Genomic DNA, 18,205 nt, shown 5'->3' on the forward strand with positions numbered 1-18,205 from the left:
GATAAGCAGGGTAATATTATCAGCAATTTCGATGACATAGTAAAAGCAGTGGAAGAAATCTATACTGACCTGTACTGGTTCCCAGAGTAGCCAAGCTACTTTCATTCAAAGTAGTCGTGAACAGGATACAGAGGCCCTTTCTATAACTAGCGATGAAGTTAAAAGGGCCTTGAAAGACATGACCAGGGGAAGAGCTGCTGGAGAAGATGTAATAACAGTCGATTTAATCAAGGATGGAGGAGATATCATACTTGAAAAGCTTGCGGCCCTTTCTACGCAATGCCTTACGACTTCAAGTGTACCAGAAAGCTGAAAGAACTGCGAACATTATACTGATCCACAAGAAGGAAACATTAAATAATTGAAGAATTATAGACCCATTAGCTTGCTCTCAGTATTGTATAAAATATTCACGAAGGTAATTTAAAATAGAATCAGGGCAACACTTGACTTCAGCCAACCAAGAGAACAAGCTGGCTTCAGGAAGGGATATTCTATGATGGATCATATCCATGTCATAACCAGGTAATAGAAGAATCTGCTGAGTACAATCAACCTCTCTATATGGCTTTCATAGAATATGAAAAAGCACTTGATTCAGTAGAGATACCAGCAGTCATAGAGGCATTACGTAACCAAGGAGTACAGGATGCGTACATGAATATATTGGCAAATATCTACAAGGATTGCACAGCAACCTTGGTTCTCCACAAGAAAAAGTAGAAAGTTACCTATCAAGAAAGGGGTCAGGCAAGGAGACACAATCTCTACAATGCTATTGACTGCATGCTTAGAAGTATTCAAGCTCTTAGACTGGGAAGGCTTAGGAGGGAGAATCAACGGCAAATATCTCAGCAACCTTCGGTTTGCTGATGACATTGTCCTATTCAGCAACAATGGGGATGAATCACAGCTAATGATTGAGGACCTTAACTGAGAAAGTGTAAGAGTGGGGTTGAAGGTTAATATGCAGAAGGCAAAGATAATGTTCAATAGCCTGGCAAGGGAACAAGAATTCAGGATCGCCAGTCAGCCTCTAGGGTCTGTAAAGGAGTGCGTTTATCTAGGTCAATTACTCACAGGGGACCCTGATCATGAGAAAGAAATTTATAGAATAAAATTGGGCTGGAGTGCATATGGCAGGCACTGCCAAATCCTGACTGGGAGCTTACCACTGTCGTTGAAAAGAAAAGTGTACAATCATTGCATTCTACCGGTACTAGCATATGGGGCAGAAACTTGGAGGTTAACAAAGAAGCTCAAGAACAAGTTAAGGACCACACAAAGAGCGATGGAACGAAAAATGTTAGGTCTAACATTAAGAGACAGGAAGAGAGCGGTGTGGATCAGAGAACAAACGGGGATAGCCGATATTCTAGTTGACATTAAGCGGAAAAAGTGGAGCTGGGCAGGCCATGTAATGCAGTAGGATGGATAACCGGTGGACCATTAGAGTTACAGAATGGATACCAAGAGAAGGGAAGCGCAGTCGAGGACGGCAGAAAACTAGGTGGAGTGATGAAGTTAAGAAATTCGCAGGCGCAAGTTGGAATCAGCTAGCGCAAGACAGGGGTAATTGGAGATCGCAGGGAGAGGCCTTCGTCCGGCAGTGGACATAAAGATAGGCGGATGATGATGATGAACTTGAACTTTGGGGTGGGCCAACTTGAAATTTGGGGGTATGCTTAGGCATACTTCAACTCCAATGGAGTTTCTGCATTCTTTTTATTTATTACAGTGCAAGAGGTTGGAATTTCATAGCAAGAACGAACTTGATGGCAAAACTGAATAGAGGTTCCGGAGATAATTATCCCCCCTCCATTAAAACCAGTAACACTTTTGTTGAGGTTCAAATTTTATGTTTGTATACTGCGTGTGTCTATATATCTAACTTTTGTATTCTTTTGCGTTGTAAGTTTTTGCAGGGAAGCAGTGTCCCTATAACTGGAACGCTATTTTGTAACCATTAGAAACAGAGGAGAAGAGGGTTGTAAGACCAAACAATCCTCAAATGGGTATAATAAAGATGCTAAAGGACGGCAACTCTGTCTGCACTGCATAATGAAAAACTGCGAAATTATTTGTCTCAAGAGATGCAAGGCAACGTACAGTGCATATGACACATGTGATACCCATTTACTTAATTGGACGCATAAAAATGTTAATGTAAAGCAGTAAAGGTTTTAATCCTTATCAGGGGGCTTGTGGTCCTTTGCGGCATTTCTCTGCTATGATAATCCTGCACACAAAACGTGTGAGTAGATGCTGCTCATCCCTTCAATTCCGAGGATGTATCAGGCAGCAGCCGGGATAGAGGTGAAATGCAAGAGGCCCGAGTACTGTGCAATCAAAGTGCACATTAAACATCCCCAGGTGACCTAAATTAAGTTATCCGGAGCCATCCACTAAGACCTCCCTCATAGCCTTAGTCACTTCGGGACGTTAAAAATGTTTAACACCACAAATAAAATCAATACACGCGAGCATACATTGAAGCTAAACGACCGCATTCGTAAGCCTTAGTGAGCCTTGCAAAAGCGTCGAGAATGTGCTAACTTCTTGTGGAGCTGAAAACATAGCCTGAATAAAGTCACTTTTACGTCACAGGCCATTCGCAGATGCGAGCACTTTCGCTGCTAGACAAAACTCTTGCCAAACATAGTGAGCACATTAGAAAAAAAGTCAACCTAAATGCACTAAAAACCACGCATAGCATTGACACATACGCAAGCACTTCTTTAAAGAGGCAGGCGTTAACTAGGTTCAAAAGAAGAGGTAATGAAGAACCATCACACTTCACAAAGCCATGCGTTTTTTGCAACCTCCTTGAAGTCAGCCCACCCAATCCTGTGCATCCTTACTTTTCTTCTTTGTGCGTTTCCCTCACCTTCTCAGTTACGGCAACCGAGCAGCAGCACAGCATCACAATGAATTTCTCGTCCCTTACACATTTCATCTGGTCCGCTAACACACTCGATCAATCCATTTGCGCGTACAGCACTTTCGTCGCACTAATCTGAAAATGGCAATCGGAGTGCATTGGTAAGAAAAAATATACAAAAGCATAACACGTGCTTCCATGTGACACTGCTTGGCCAATGGGGGAGCGAAGGAGGCTGTTGTGGCAGGAAACGGCAAGGAGGAAGCGCCGGGCTGACCGGTGTGATGGAAAGATGTAAGAATGGCAATACTTTTGAAAGATAGAGGGACTTTAGGTAGTCCATGTCAAAAATGGGTAGCGCATCGGGCTGCCGTGCTAAGGAACAGGGTTCGAAACCGTCTGATGGACTAACCTAGATCACTGAGCATGTGGCAATGGGTACATATGTGCCGCTCTTCAATGAACTTCTTTCACGCTGTCATCAGTCATTGTGGATGTGGGACTTTTTAGGTCCCGCTGTTCAGTGAAACTCTTTGATGCCGAATTGGAGCACTGGGTATGTGCCACTCGCTCTGTACTGGTCTTCAGTGAACCTCTTTGATGCCTACTTGGGTCACTGGATATGTGTCAGTAGGTGTGTGCCGCTTTTCAATGAACGTCTTTGACAACAACTCGGGTAACTAGGTATGTGCCACTGGGAATGTGGCACTCTACAATGACAAAAAAGATCCTTCAATTTTCTCTGATGTTGCATGGAATCGAACCCAGGTCACAAGGGTTCCTAAAGGACAGCAACGGACGCTTTAGCAGGCTCTGCTACAAATGCACTGGGTATGTGCCGCTTTTCAATGAACCTCTTGCCAACTTGGGTCACTGAGTATGTGCCACTAATTGTGTGGCAAGCGAATGAACAATTCTTAGCGTTCGCAGGCACTGGCGTGCCACGCTTCTCATCTGTAAGGCCACATATGGACTTCTCTGCAGCACCACTAGATAGCGCAGCTTGTCCTGGAAGGAGTGCGAGAGAGGAGCCCGGTTGCCGCATGACGTGCATCTCGGCGTTCGTACCCACCGGTGTACCATGCTTTTCAGAGGCCACACGCAGGCTTTGCAGCAGCGGCACTAGATGGCGCCGAGTGTTCTTGGGGAAGTGCGAAAGAATTCCGCTGCAGTACCCTCCTCATATGTAACTTATTTCAACAGTGGCACTATGTTGTGTCGCTATGTTGATTAAATGCTAAACGCATTACTGTCGACAGTCATCGTGAGTGGGTTCTGCCGAATTTTCTTTTCACATGCCCGAGGAATGTGTTAGAGCACCACTTAGGCACCATGTGTTGTGTACCTTTTTCACAAACATGGTATAGTGATGGTAGCATATAGTAGAGATGTCTTGGGTACGTTTACACTGCAGTTTCAGGAGACGACAATCTGCTTCACTGAGATCTTGCAAGTTAAAATACCTGCTGTTGTTTTGACTGTTGTCCCATGGCAATCCATAAGTCCAAGTGGTAACAGAATAAGTTCACTTCCTGAAATGCAGGAAATGGGACATAAATGTGTGGAAAAAATTCCTGCTGCCGTGTGCATAAAGAAATATGTACTGCACCGTCATAGTTACGCTATCTCCTCAAATTCTGCTTGCACATGTGGCTTGGTGAACATTATTTTCACAAGCAAGTATAGTGAACAGATTGACAAATTAATAACATTCATACCGTACTTTCCAGTGTATAAGACGTGGTTTTTTTCTTCATTTTTTTTCAGTGCATCTTGTAGAATGGTGCGACTTATGTACGTTCTTTTTCCGGAAAAACTGCCCTCAAAATTGCATTCGATGTTATGGCCACGCGAAGCGCGCTGGTTGATTTAATTGTTGCGGGTTCTTTGCACGCTATCGAGGTGACGGGTACGTTCTTCTCGTGATTGAGTTCCCGGCCGCCGTACGAGAGGGACGGGGCAGCAACGCAAGCGGCGGCAGTCCAACCGCGAGTCAGCCGACCCCGAATTCGTCGCATCTGCAGATCGCTGTCAAGATACGGCCCGCGTCGCTGTGCAAACTACACAGTTGCTACCAAAGTACAAGCCCCCCCCCCCCCTTCCTCCCTCCCTCCCGCGCTGCCTTCCCGCTTTCCTTTCTTGTGCGCGATTCGGCTCACCGTCAGATGCTGTCACTCGCACATACAGCATACGGTGTGCGGGGACGATGTTATCGCCCTTGGACTTTATACGGAACATCGCGGCAACCACGACGGCAGAAATGCGCCTGGAGTGTAAATATATGGCACCCATACACTTGCGCGTGACCCGCGTTCACGGTGTGAAACGTCACTGTAATGATTTTAAATCGCTTACCGAACGAACAGGTGTGTCTTATACACCGGTGCGACTTACATACGTTTTTTTTTTTTTCCGGAAAGACTGCCGTTTTGAGGGGGGTGTGTCTTATACAAAGGTGCGACTTATAGACCGTAAGATACGGTAATTATTTTTTTATTCTGGCCATTACGTATATATTCATATTAGAAACTTGAGGTCAAGCATAATCGAACACAACTTCATTTTGTTCGATAGTTCTACAACATTGAAGAAACAAGCAGATGTCATTGAAGAAGGCATCGAATATACCGTACTAGTTATTTCGTAAACTAAGAAATAAAAGTGCTTTAAAATTCTTGATGCCTACCTTCAGGGGTACAAGCTTCAGGTGCAAAAGCGTTGGCACGTCCACTATGACATCTTTCTTCCATCGTATCAGCGACACAAGGAGAAGCAATACCAGCGTCTTGTTGCTTCGTTCCAAGCTAGAACCTTCTTTAAGCGTACACAGTCAAGTAGTAAACCCCACATGCTCTCTCCATGCATGCTGCATGTGATGCCATCAACTCAGTGTTCGCCAGGCGGCCTTGTCCTTAATTCTAGATCTTTATCACTTCCACTTTTAGTTGTGCAAACCAGCCTGTTGTTAGTATGGTGCACAGATGCACCATACTATGGTGCACAGATGCATGGTGCACAGATGCACCATGTAAAATATGACAAGACATTGGTATACTCACCATTCGTAGTGTTTGTGTTGCGTGCCACCTAGAGATGGCGTTCGGTCGGTGACGCAATCTCCAGAGCAAAGGTCAGCTCTGCCGAAGAGCCAAGCATTAGAAACCAAAGAAGCAGTCAGCTCCATGGCATGAACGGCGAGGGTCGGCGCAGTGAAGCAGACTCATGGGCCAGTGCCTTGGGATGTGGTGAACGCTGAACATAAAAAAAAAAATTTTTCAAGCCTAAAACAAAAGTACTCCAATTAAACTTCCAGAATTAAAATTCTTTTGTGCACTCTTCCAAATGAATTCAAGCATGCATTTTTACTTGGACCGCATCAGCAATCTACGTGTACCTGAACATGAAGCATTTCGCATATTTTTCAATGTTTGCACTTCTTCCGCCTCGAAACGTTTCGCCTATCTACTTCAATACTTTTTTGACACACTTGCTGCCAACTAAGCAGATGCATGCTGTAGTTGTATTGTGTCTGTGAAACTTGTCAAATTTTTTTAAAAAGGCCGAAATCGATCCAGAATCACCGTATTGCTTCACCACAAAGCACATTGTCAGACAAAGACCAGCAGATTCGCAAGGCACTCCGTGTGTTGTTGTAATTTGACGGCGGTTTTTTCGCAACCTAGATTTCACCCAACACTGCATCATTCAAATCACTAAGAGGCAGAAAAAATTGTTCTTGCAAAAGTAGTTTATGAGGACAAATAATGTTAGCATAACGATTGACCACAATTTTTCTAAATGAAATTAGAAAGGGTCGAACGCAATGTCTGGGACGTTTGGTGTGGAATGACCCACATGCATTTGTGCTTAATACTTCATAACAATTACGTTTCTTGGTATTTTGTAATGTTCCTTACACATTGTTAGATTGCAGTCATTTGCTGATGTGACTATGCAGTAATGTGGAATTGCGTGGATTGTTTGTATTTGTTTTTTTGTCAAAAATATAGATAGGGAGGGGTGCAGGAGCATTTGTCTAAAAATGGTGTCAGCAAGCTTGAAACTTGTTGGTTTTTGCACCATGAAACAGTAATAGCAATTTCTTTGACAGTCACGGCAACCATGAGTTTACCCCAAGTCATCTAGAATAACACTTATGACATGATACCATAGAAAGTTGTGTGCATATATAAAGCACCCAGGGAATGTGCTTGCAAAAACTGTAGTTTTTGTACATGGATCTTTGACACTCTTTTTGTTTTTGTTGGCTTACAGTGGGAGTCTGGAAATGGTAGATGGTCCTGACAAGCAAGATGGTCACAAGCACCACCCTTCATTAGTGCGTTTTTTGATTGCATGCTACTATGCTATTGTGTCACGCTCTGAAGTTGTTTGCTACCTAGTTATCGTCCTCAACCAAATGAAGTCGGCCAGCCTGCTCTCGTTGCCACTGCCTCTGATGGCATTCCTGTGGGGCTCATTGTCAGTGCCGCGTCCAACCAAGACTTTCTGGATCACAATCATTACCTACACTGAAGCTATTGTGGTTGTCAAGTACCTCTTCCAATTTGACTTCTTCGACTGGAATGACTCGGTGCCTGTAAACAGACCATTTGACCCTCCACGCATCTTGGGCATTGAGAAGCGCAAAGAGGACAATGACTATGCTCTCTACGACCTGCTCTTGCTATTGCTGGTCTTCTTTCACCGCTTCATGCTCAAGAGCCTTGGCCTTTGGAAAGATACTGACCGAAGTGTTAGTGTATCTGCCATTCAGCAACAAGAGCCAGTCTCAAATGAAGAACAGTACTTCACAGCAGCTAGACGGGCATCTGAGCACAGCGCACCAGCACCTGGTTTACTTGCCAGTGTACCACCAGATCAGCTACCCGGTACCAGTGGGGTAAGTTTTATGAAATAGCCAAACTAGCTATTTGTTCATGACTTGAAAACATAGTTAACAGCACAACAGATGAGACATAAGGCCAGTGCTTAGGTGCAAGAGTAATGGCCCTACCTTGACTATGAAGCAATAAGTAGTGGGAGACTTTAAAAGCACTATTACACTTATGGTTACCACACTTTCCCATCTCTAGGTCTACCATGCTTGCAACAATATGGAACATCTTTTCTTCTGTAATGTCCAGCTTAAAAGTGCACCTCACATTATTATTGGAACTGTGCTATGAATGAAATGAGACATTTTCATTGGACAATGCACCAGGCTCTACCACCAAGTAATCTGATCAATGGAGGAAAGCTGACCCTTGACTGCGTATTTGATGCAAGGGCTTCTACACACAGTTAAAATGCAAAGTAGTACGTTTCCAGTACACCTATATGTAAAATCATTTAGCACGATGTAGCAGTAGCAGCAGGACAAGATTGTAGAGGGCAGTGCTTCTTTGTTGGCCATCACTGCTCATATGCAGTAAGGAAGTGCTAAGCAGTAGTGATGGATAGAATTTACAGCCACACTCTCCCATTTACTATTTGCACGCTTCTTTTCTATTCTTCTAAGCCATTTGCTGTGGTTGCTCTATGTCTTGTCAGGTTGTGTTGTAAAGGTGCATTTGTAAGTCAGAAAGAAAGTTCACCCCTATTTTATTTTTAAGATCACTGCAAAATGCTTTTTGCTGGTATCAGAAGCGGGGAATTATGTATTCATAAACTTCAATGCTAAAGTAAGAAGACTTGAATAGCTTTTGGTTTGTCCAAATTTTAAGCACACCCATTTTAAATGCATACAGGAGATCTACAACCATCTAATCCAATAAATCCCGGTTGTGGCAGCCACGTTTTGATGGAGGTGAAATGCAAAAACGCCTGCGTACCATGCATTGGGTGCATGTTAAAGAACCCCAGCTGGTCAAAATTAATCCAGAATCCCTCACTACAGCGTGCCTCATATTCATATCGTGGTTTTCATATGTAAGACCCCAGAATTTATTAATTAAATAATTTAAAGAGCTTATCAACGGAACGGTTTGCATGACCACAGCTCCATGTGATGTATTTTTCTGCATAAGAGTTATGTCATGTTGATGAAAATATTGGCAGGTCTGGCATTCAGTCAGCATGAAATGCTAAACTTGAGAATATACTTCAGAATTTCAGTAAGGTATCTTTTAACTGTTTTAAATAGTCATATTTGACAAATATATTCCTTCCGAGTCTGTAAGATGTGTGATGTATGGTTCGCTAAAACAGGAAAAAGCATGCATACTCTTTTATATATGTATATATATTATCTTGGTGAAGAACTGAAGCGGTGGCCACTGCAAAGCTTAATTTCGAGTTGTTACCCCACACCTCCACCAAATGCTACGAAGAGGAAGCGCAAGGCACAAACAAATATACAACTATTTACATATTAAAGGGTAGGTAAATGCGCAGGGTAGTACACATGTCACAGTTCCCGTAGACAGTCTACCATTTCTTCATCTCTCTCTTGTGCATGCGGTCCTGTCCAAACGCACCGTAACAATATTATGTTTGTTAACAAAGCACTTGCTTAGTACTTAATTCTATAGTAATAGTAGTGTTCTGCTGACATGTGGAAGCATTATGAGGAGGGCTCTGAGAAATTGTGATGCTAACCCCTTTTGATGCCTTGGGCAAGTTCCATTTTACCAGACTTGCCGTGTTAATTTTCGTGATGATGAGTCTTTCTCATCCTGCAAGTGTGTAACCTTGTGTGTGTCAGCATGTGTGTCAGCAAGTGTGTCACATCCAGCAAGTGACCATGTACAAGTGTTGGCAATCTTCTGCATGCTGTTGCGAAGATGCCTCACTTGATGATGCACACTGAGAGGAAAAAAGAAATGTTTAACTGCAAGCTGCAGTCAGAACAAAGTGATCTGGATTCTTTGAACTTAAAAGTGGCAGCATTCATTTGGGCTCATTCTGGTGACAAATGGTTGGGTTTTCCATGTTGAGGAATGTGGCTTTGTTAATATTTAAGTGTCAGTAAAGAACTAAGCAGCAAGGGAGTACAGTGAAAGCTCGATGATACGAATCTCACGGGGTCACGAAAAATATTCGTATTAGCCGAAATTCGTATCATCGAAACACAATTAAAACTACAGTCGAATCTCGATAATTCGAACTCGAAGGGGCCCGAAAATTTGTTTAAATTAAACGGACGTATTTTTGAAGTATTCGTGCACCATAGCACGATGCACGAACGGTGCGAGTCGTGAAATATCGCGGCGCGCAAGCGCATAGCAAGCGCGGGCCACGAAACTGCCCACGCCGGCTAACGGTCGCTTCCCGATAACGGCAGAAAACGAAGCTTCAGGGAGCGGGCGGCGCCGGCACACGGGTGCGCGCGGAGACCGTCGAAGGTGAGGGAGGAGGGCGGCATGGAAGCGGATTTGGCCGCGTCAACTCCGCCGCTACCGCCGCTTCGGTGGCTCCCCTCGCCCTCCCTCTCAACTCCCTCGTAGCTCTCTCACCTTCGACTCCGTGCGCACATCTCCGTGCGCGCCCGCCGCCGTGCTGGCGCCAGCTTATTTTAGCCGCTCCCTGAAGTTTCGTTTTCTGCCGTTATCGGGAAGCGAGCGTTTGCGGGCGTGAGCAGTTTCGTTGGCCCGACTGCGCCTCCGCCGCTGCTTCCCTCTGCGCTGCTGCCGCAGCGTGCAAGGTCAACATGTGACTAGAAAATAGAGGAGAAGGGTTCACTGCCATTTTATCCGCGTGGCTGAGACGTCGGCACTAGTGTGTGCTAGAATACGGTTGTCTAGAACACTCTAGTCGGCGCGTACACGCTTGTTCCGGCGCGATGCAGATACGGCGACCTTGCAATTTGAGAGAGAAGGAAATTTCCGCCGCGGGTTCTTTTTTTTTCCCCCGTTTCTTCGCGCGCGGCATTGAGGGGTCTCTCCTGAGCTTTTGCTCTATGGCGGTGTCGGAGCAATGCCGGTCGGAGGCGCCGCCGCGTAATTTGGCGCGCTGCTAAGAGCATTGTCGGTGCGCGGTATGTTCGAAATAAGCGTGTTCGTATTAACAAGATTCGACTGTAGCTAAATTAAAGAGTCAGGGGTGAACTCACTCCGGCACATGTACGTAAAAAGCATTTATTTCTTGAAGAAAAAGTCTCTAATGTCCTTCTATCTCGGTAGACATAGCTCGCTGCGACTAGGTAAAATGGCGCAAACACAAGGAACGCGGCCCAAAGCACAGCAGCCACTCCGTCCTATGGGCGGCCGCCGAAAAGGATGAAAAGTACAAAAGCGCCACCGCTTCAAACTCTTCGCGCCCAGTCGCGGAGTCCACGCTGTCCGGCGCCGCGTCCGCGCCTCCGCACTAAAACGGGAGAAAGCGCGTGACTGCGCGCTGTTCTCTTTCGCGGCCGTCAGTGGGGCGGCGTTTATTCGTATCAACCGACGCAGGCCGAAAATCGATTCGTAACAACCGTTCTCTAGCACGTTGTAAAGTAATGGGGCTCGGCCGGGACCACAGAAAAATTCGTATCATCCGGAAATTCGTATTAGCCGTGATCGTATCATCGAGCTTTTACTGTATTAACTTAGTTTAGACATGAGCAAGGAGATTTGCAGTGTAATTTTGAAGTCAAGCATGTGGACATAGCTGGACAATAATGATTTATTGGAAATGTCAGTTGAAGCATATTTTCTGTTTGCTTTTCCAGGTTTCTCATTTCTCGCCCTATTTGGAACAACCCATGCTTGTAGAAAGCAGACGGGCATTCACTCCTTCTGTTTTAGGTCAATGATATTGCCTTCTAATAATTGAACATGCAGTTATAACGTCAAATGCTTGCAACTGCAAATGTAAAAAAGCAGGATACTGGTTTCATTTAGTGCAGTTGACCTCAAAAATTAATTTGGCATAGCAAGGCTTAACTAAGATAAAACAATTTCCCCTTAAGACTCCTATTAATTTTAATTTCACCACATTTCTTGCATCTTCAGAATCATGAAAAGTGTACAGCTGTAGAATGGATTAACAACTTTCTATTTGTTCATGAGTTTTGTCAAACTTACAGAATCTAGACTTCATGTGAGAACTCTCTATAGGAATGTCAGAAGTGAAAACATTAACAATTTCTTGTGTAGCATACTTGGAAAGCCCCTGTCCTGCCACTTGGAAGATATGCGTGATGTGAAACATCGTGAAAAACAATTGAAGTGTTCTACCACATGACGACATACTGAGACCGAGAGAAAATGTCCAGCCGTCTATCTTCCAACTCGTTTTACTATAGCACTTTACACATAATATTCAAACTTGTAGGACATGTCCAATCAGAAGTGTTCCGAGATGTATGCGGCAAGATTTAAATATCTATTTTCATTTGTGCACACGGTGCCTGAAGGATAATTCATATGTGATTCACCCTTTAGAAAAATGTTTTAATGGTAGTGTGCATCACAGCCAGTGTAGATAGTCTTAATAAGGTTGCTTTTATTTATTACAGACTCTAGAACTGTCAGCTTTACCAGTAGATACTGCTTCATCGGCATCAAGATGCTATGATGGTGAGTAAAAAGCATTGCTACTAGCATACAAAAAAATTCAAAATGATTAGTAGAAAGTGTTATAGGCAAGGGAGGCAAGTAATATATCCCTATAGAATAAAATATTTACTGCTTCTGCATCTAGGTGTGTGAATATTGTATGATGGTCCTTTTCTTTCTGCTGCTTAAATGACCAGATGTCATACCTGGACAGAGTGGCTTGGAAGAGAGTTTTGTTCACCTGAGCAAGCTATTCGATGGGTGAGTACACGTCTACAGGAATTCCTTCATTTCTGTCACTTTGAAAAAGTAGAAAGCAGTCACCGACACTTGTAATGCCAATGATGATGATGAATAAACATTTATTGGGCCCAAAATATATTGGTGGTGCCTACAGGCACCAGACGGGGTGGTTCCCTAGTTACGGGACCCATATGTTCCCAGCAGTTCCTGGCCCCTGTCTGTCAGTGCGAGCTGAATCGGTAGGGCGGGGCTGGATAACAAGGTCTCCCATCGCTCATGGGGTTGGGGATTGGGGGTGTTGGCGGGAAGGGGAGGAGGGGGGTCTTGAGTTCTGTGCACTCGGCCAAGATATGCGGCAGGGTGCCCTTTTCTCTTTTGCAAAAAGGACAGAGCATATCATGTTCCACGGGGTACATGCGGTTCATCAGTACGGGATGCGCAAGCGATCCCGCCTGCGCTCGACGCAGGATGGTCTGTTGTTGCCTGGTGAGTTTGGGGTGCGGTTCTGGCAGTTTGCACCTTTCCTCTCGGTACATCCGGGTAATGTCCCGAAAGCTGGTGACCGGGTGCGGTAGCTCTTCCGGCTCGTGCTCTGCCTGGATTGACATTTCTCGGGCATGGTAGTTGGCGATGGTGTTGCCTGCTACCTGCGAGTGAGCTGGGACCCACGCGAGCTGTATGGCTCTTCCCGAAGGCTTGCACTTGGATAGAATGGCTCGGGCCATGGAGGAGATTACCCCCCTGCAGAAGCTTCTGTGGGCTGTCGTTGAGTCGGTGACCACGGTGTCCACGCTTGGCTGTGCGAGTGCGAGGGCCACGGCTGCTTCTTTGGCAACTGCGGGGTCTGTTGTCTTCAGGGACGCGCTGATGATCAGCCTGTCTTTTGACGTAACCACCACCGCTGCTTGGTCACTGTGTTTTCAGAGTGAGGCGTCCGTGTAGAGGGCCCTGGGGTTCTCTTCCAGCTTCCGGGCCATGGCTTTAGCCCGCGCGGTGCGCCTCTCGTCGTCTATGCCCGGCGTCATGTTTCGAGGAAGAGGTTTGGTCTGAATGGTCGTCTTCCAGTCTTCCGGAAGGGCCGCCTTGATGGGTACTGGCTCGATCTGCCATCCTATCTTGCGTAGGACGGCTCGTCCGTGTTCCGTGTGACTGAGCCGGATTCTCTGATTAGAGAGTTGGGCTTCGATGAGCTCCTCCACCGTGTTGTGGGCACCCATGTCTAGCAGTCTTTGCGTGGACGAGTATATGGGCATGCCCAGTGCTTGCTTCGTTGCCTTACGAAGCATCGTGTTTAGAATGTCCCTATTCGCCTTCGTCAGCTGGAGATACGGGGTGGAGTAGGTAACCCGCAACACGACGAACACGCGTATCAAGTGCATGGCATCGTCCTCTTTAAGGCCTCGGTTTCTGTTAAACACCCTACGAAGCATATTAAGTACCTGTTCGGTTGTATTTTTTATCTTTGTGACGGCGGTGTGTGCCTTCCCGTCGCTCTGAAGCAGTAGGCCGAGAATCCTAATCTGCTGTGTTGGCTTGATGGCCGTTCCGTCGATGGTGATGATCACGTTCGGTGGCAGCTCCTTCTTTGGTTTTCCCGGTTGGATCATGAGCAGCTCCGATTTCTGGGGAGCGCATCTCAGTCTGCACGACTTGGCATATTCATGCACAGTTGTTGCCGCCCGCTGCAAGGCTTCCTCCATCCAGGCATCGGACCCAGCTCGGGCCGTCCACACCGTAATGTCGTCGGCGTAGAACGCGTGGTCCACGCCTTTGATTTGCTTGAGTAGATCGGGCAAGAACTTGTAATACCAAGAACTTGCAGAAAATACAAGTTTCTGCGTGCATGCTCAGACACATGTGTCAGTATTATTGCTACACATCCAAAAAGCACATTTTTTTTTAAATTTTCATGAAAGAGCTAATTCAGCCAGAGTTATTGGTTCTGTGGCAGCACGGGATGGGCTACATGGCAGTTTCTTGAATTGGTACTATACTTCATATTGCCACGACCTTGACACGACTGAAAGCCACTCGGTGCAATTCCATGCTAGGCATGTCGGGTTGATCATCGAAGAAGACAACGACGAAGGTGCCAGAGTAGTTCTATAAAATATCTATAGCCTCGACGGAAGTCTTTTGTTGTTTTGTCTGTGACAAACTGGTGGAGTTGCTGGGTATGCGTCTATGTACTCTGACCCCCAGGATCTGGAAGCGGACCACCTACGCAAAAGCCGACGGCTTCAAAGACTACCTCCGGAATACGGCCTTCAAGATCTGCCGAGGATGTCGACCACAACCGCAACCTAGACACAGGAGACATACGGTACGGGACAGCCTCCTGCGTCGCTGGTTCTCCACACGCCCCAATTGCCGCGGCCTTTCCATGGTGAGCCTTTTGAGGATGTGGAAGATTGGCTCGATGACTTCGATCGTGTGGCCGAGGTTAATGATTGGGATGAACGGAAGAAGCTAAGGTGCATGTACTTCGCCCTAGAGGACTCTGCCCGAACATGGTTCGCTAACCACGAGCCATCCATCACCACCTGGCAAGAATTTCAACGGCAGATACGCGATACGTACAACAGTCCCGCAAGAAAAGAGCGAGCAGAGCAAGCCCTTCAGAGTAGGGTTCAAAAGCCTAATGAAAGCGTAGCCATGTTCGTAGAGGACATGTCGCGGCTTTTCAAGCGTGCTGACCCTGGCATGACAGAAGCGAAGAAGGTCCGCCTGCTGATGCAAGCAGTGAAAGAACAGCTGTTTGCAGGACTAATGCGAAGGCCTCCAGCTACAGTAGCTGAGTTTGTCAGTGAGGCGACAACAATGGAGCGAGCCCTTCAGCGACGCTCCTCGGTCTACGATCGCCAAATCACCCTGGGATCAGCATCTCCATCTCTCTCGTTGCCCTGTGACACCGATGTGCTTCGAGAGCTTGTGCGTAGTGTCGTGCGGGAGGAGCTCGATCGACTACAGGGAGTGCGTTTTCAGCCGACCACAACGTCCCTCACAGATATCGTCCACGAAGAAGTCCGCCAGGCGGCACAGCCATTCGTGCAAACCCGACCTGAAGCCGCCCCTGTACTGACTTATGCGCAAGCAGTGAGGCTACCTGCGCAGCCTGTGAACCACCATAACCTGCCTTCTTCTGAAGAACCGCTGCGCCATTTCCAGGGTCAAACTTCGCATACAACTATGTACGAGTCCACAAGCCCCCGAATCAATACGTGAAAGTCAGACGTGTGGCGCACACCTGACTATCAGCCACTCTGCTTCTACTGTGGCGAAGCGGGCCACTTGTACCGTGCCTGCTACTACCGACGAATAGGACTCCAGGGATATCACACCGGCGCTCGTCGCCCACGTGAGGGAGAGCGCCCGAGAGAAATCCAGCCATATCTGGCCAGTCGAGATTCGTCGCCGTACGCGCAGTTCCCACCGTTTGAACAGTCCCTGCCAACGAGCCGATCTCCGTCTCCACAGAGGCGCCAGTCACGAACACCACCTCCTCGACGATCGGCGTCACCTAGTCGCTACACTACGTTCTCCGCTTCTGTGGGCAACCGGCCCACGAGCCCAAGTCGGGGGAAACTAAGAACAGCGACCTCGGGGGGTGGGGCCGCTGTACAACGCACTTCGAAAGATCCTCCGCTGCGACACCCCGACGACGACATCACCGACGACGATAACGATGATGACAACGACGGCTGTGTACCTTCGGCACCTTCATTCGAAAACCGTAGTGCTGTTTCAGCCGACATACTGGTTTCTGTAGATAACCACCCGGTAACCGCTCTTGTCGATACTGGTGCTGATTATTCTGTTCTGAGCGGACAACTGGCTACTGCACTTCGCAAGGTGACGACACCGTGGCCCGCAGATCATGTTGGCTCTCTCTTGCAACATATTGGACACAGTAACAGCAACATAGAAAAAATTGCTGGTAATAGTGGTGAAGTTATAATATATTTTCATAATGAAGAGAAGGTCAACCACTTCTCACAGCCATAAGGTAGCCTGTACTATTTACAATTGCCCTATTTATGTGCGTAAGTGGTCTGGATCAAAAATTCCTTTACAAATATCTGCTGCAAAAGCTAACACATAATACTTACATGACCTTTTTTTTTTTTCCTTCAGCATTTCCCGCTATGTGGAACCATTCCGCAACTTCTTCGAAAATCTTCTGCACCCTGTGTACAGAGTAACTACAGATGTTTATGCCTACATGTTCTTCTGTGACTTCATCAACTTCTTCATCATGGTCTTCGGCTACTGGGCCTTTGGTGTACGTATGCATATTTGGGAACTGCTATGTTGTGAACCATACTTTTCATAACCCACAGGAGAAAAGATTTAAGCTTTTGGAACCACCAGCATACCATTTAATAGAAGGCACCGGAGCTACTTCAGCCTTGTGCTGGACACGCTATGAAAAATATTTGCAATATTGGATGTGACTGGAGATAGCCAAAAAATGAATGACAGGGATCTTTGTGATGGTATGACATTGAATGTTTGTTGCAGTGAAGCTAAATGTCGCTTCTCTCAGCTGCAGCCAATCTGTCCCCATTGTCCAACAAAGCACTGAGCCACGAAGTGGCTCGCTAGAGTGGCTCAGTGCTTATGGTATTGTAGAGCTGAGCACAAGGCCGCAGTTTCAATTCTCGATATGCAACAGCCACATTCTGATAATGATGGAATGCAAAAATACTTTGTGTACCAGGCTTTGGATGATCAAAATTAATTGATATCCCTCCACTATGGCTTGGCTCATGACCTCCAGTGCTTCTTTGGGACGCTAAACCCTGTCACTCGGTCAACCCATCTTGTGCTTCTCAGTGATGATCATCAGTGAGCCTTAAAATTTTGTGGCATATGATTCGAAGCTTCTCAGGTGTTAAGTGCCTGTAAATTATGTATTAAGTTTATTTTCATATGACCTCAAGCAACATTTCACTTTCATGCTCTTTATTTTGTGTGGTAAGCTATGGTTCAAAATATGAATGGCTGCTGTAATGACAGTGTTGTTATTGCAGACTGGAGGATCCGAAGATGGTGTTGCCTCATATTTTCAGAAAAATGAGGTAAGTCATGGGGATTTTTTAATTTAAACCCTTAACCATATGGCAGTAGGATGTCAAAGTAAATATACCCCTGCCACTAAAAATGAAGACCTTTTTCTCAGATTTATTAAAACTAGCACGTGCACTCTTTGCAGGTGCCTGTGCCTTTCCTTATTATGCTGTTGGCCCAGTTTGCTCTAATTGTGATCGACCGGGCACTCTACCTGCGCAAGTACATCCTGGGCAAGCTGATCTTCCAGGTGTTCATAGTGTTTGTCATCCACATCTGGATGTTCTTTGTACTGCCAGGCATTTCTCAGCGATCCTTTGTGGAAGAAAAGAACTTGCCACCAAAACTGTGGTATTTCATCAAGTGCATTTACCTGATCCTCTCAGCATATCAAATACGGTCTGGCTATCCAACTCGAATCCTAGGAAACTTCTTCTGCAAGAAGTACAACTACATTAATTACTTCCTTTTTAAAGGGTAAGTGTCATTCATACTCAATGTAACTAAATTTGAAAAATATCTAGAATAC

The 18,205-nt window shown here is 46.0% G+C and overlaps 1 protein-coding gene across 1 annotated transcript in view; it reads left to right on the plus strand.

Moving 5' to 3' along the window:
* The window catches only part of LOC119436281 (piezo-type mechanosensitive ion channel component 1-like), a 226,650-nt gene that overhangs the window by 188,512 nt on the left and 19,933 nt on the right, over nt 1-18,205 (plus strand). Inside the window, 6 exon segments of the mRNA XM_037703080.2 lie at nt 7,157-7,784; nt 12,324-12,384; nt 12,561-12,624; nt 16,741-16,888; nt 17,640-17,687; nt 17,822-18,153. Of these exon segments, the coding sequence (XP_037559008.1) occupies nt 7,157-7,784; nt 12,324-12,384; nt 12,561-12,624; nt 16,741-16,888; nt 17,640-17,687; nt 17,822-18,153 (1,281 nt within the window).

Source organism: Dermacentor silvarum, chromosome 1 (genome assembly GCF_013339745.2).
Source record: "Dermacentor silvarum isolate Dsil-2018 chromosome 1, BIME_Dsil_1.4, whole genome shotgun sequence".
NCBI lineage: Eukaryota > Metazoa > Arthropoda > Arachnida > Ixodida > Ixodidae > Dermacentor > Dermacentor silvarum.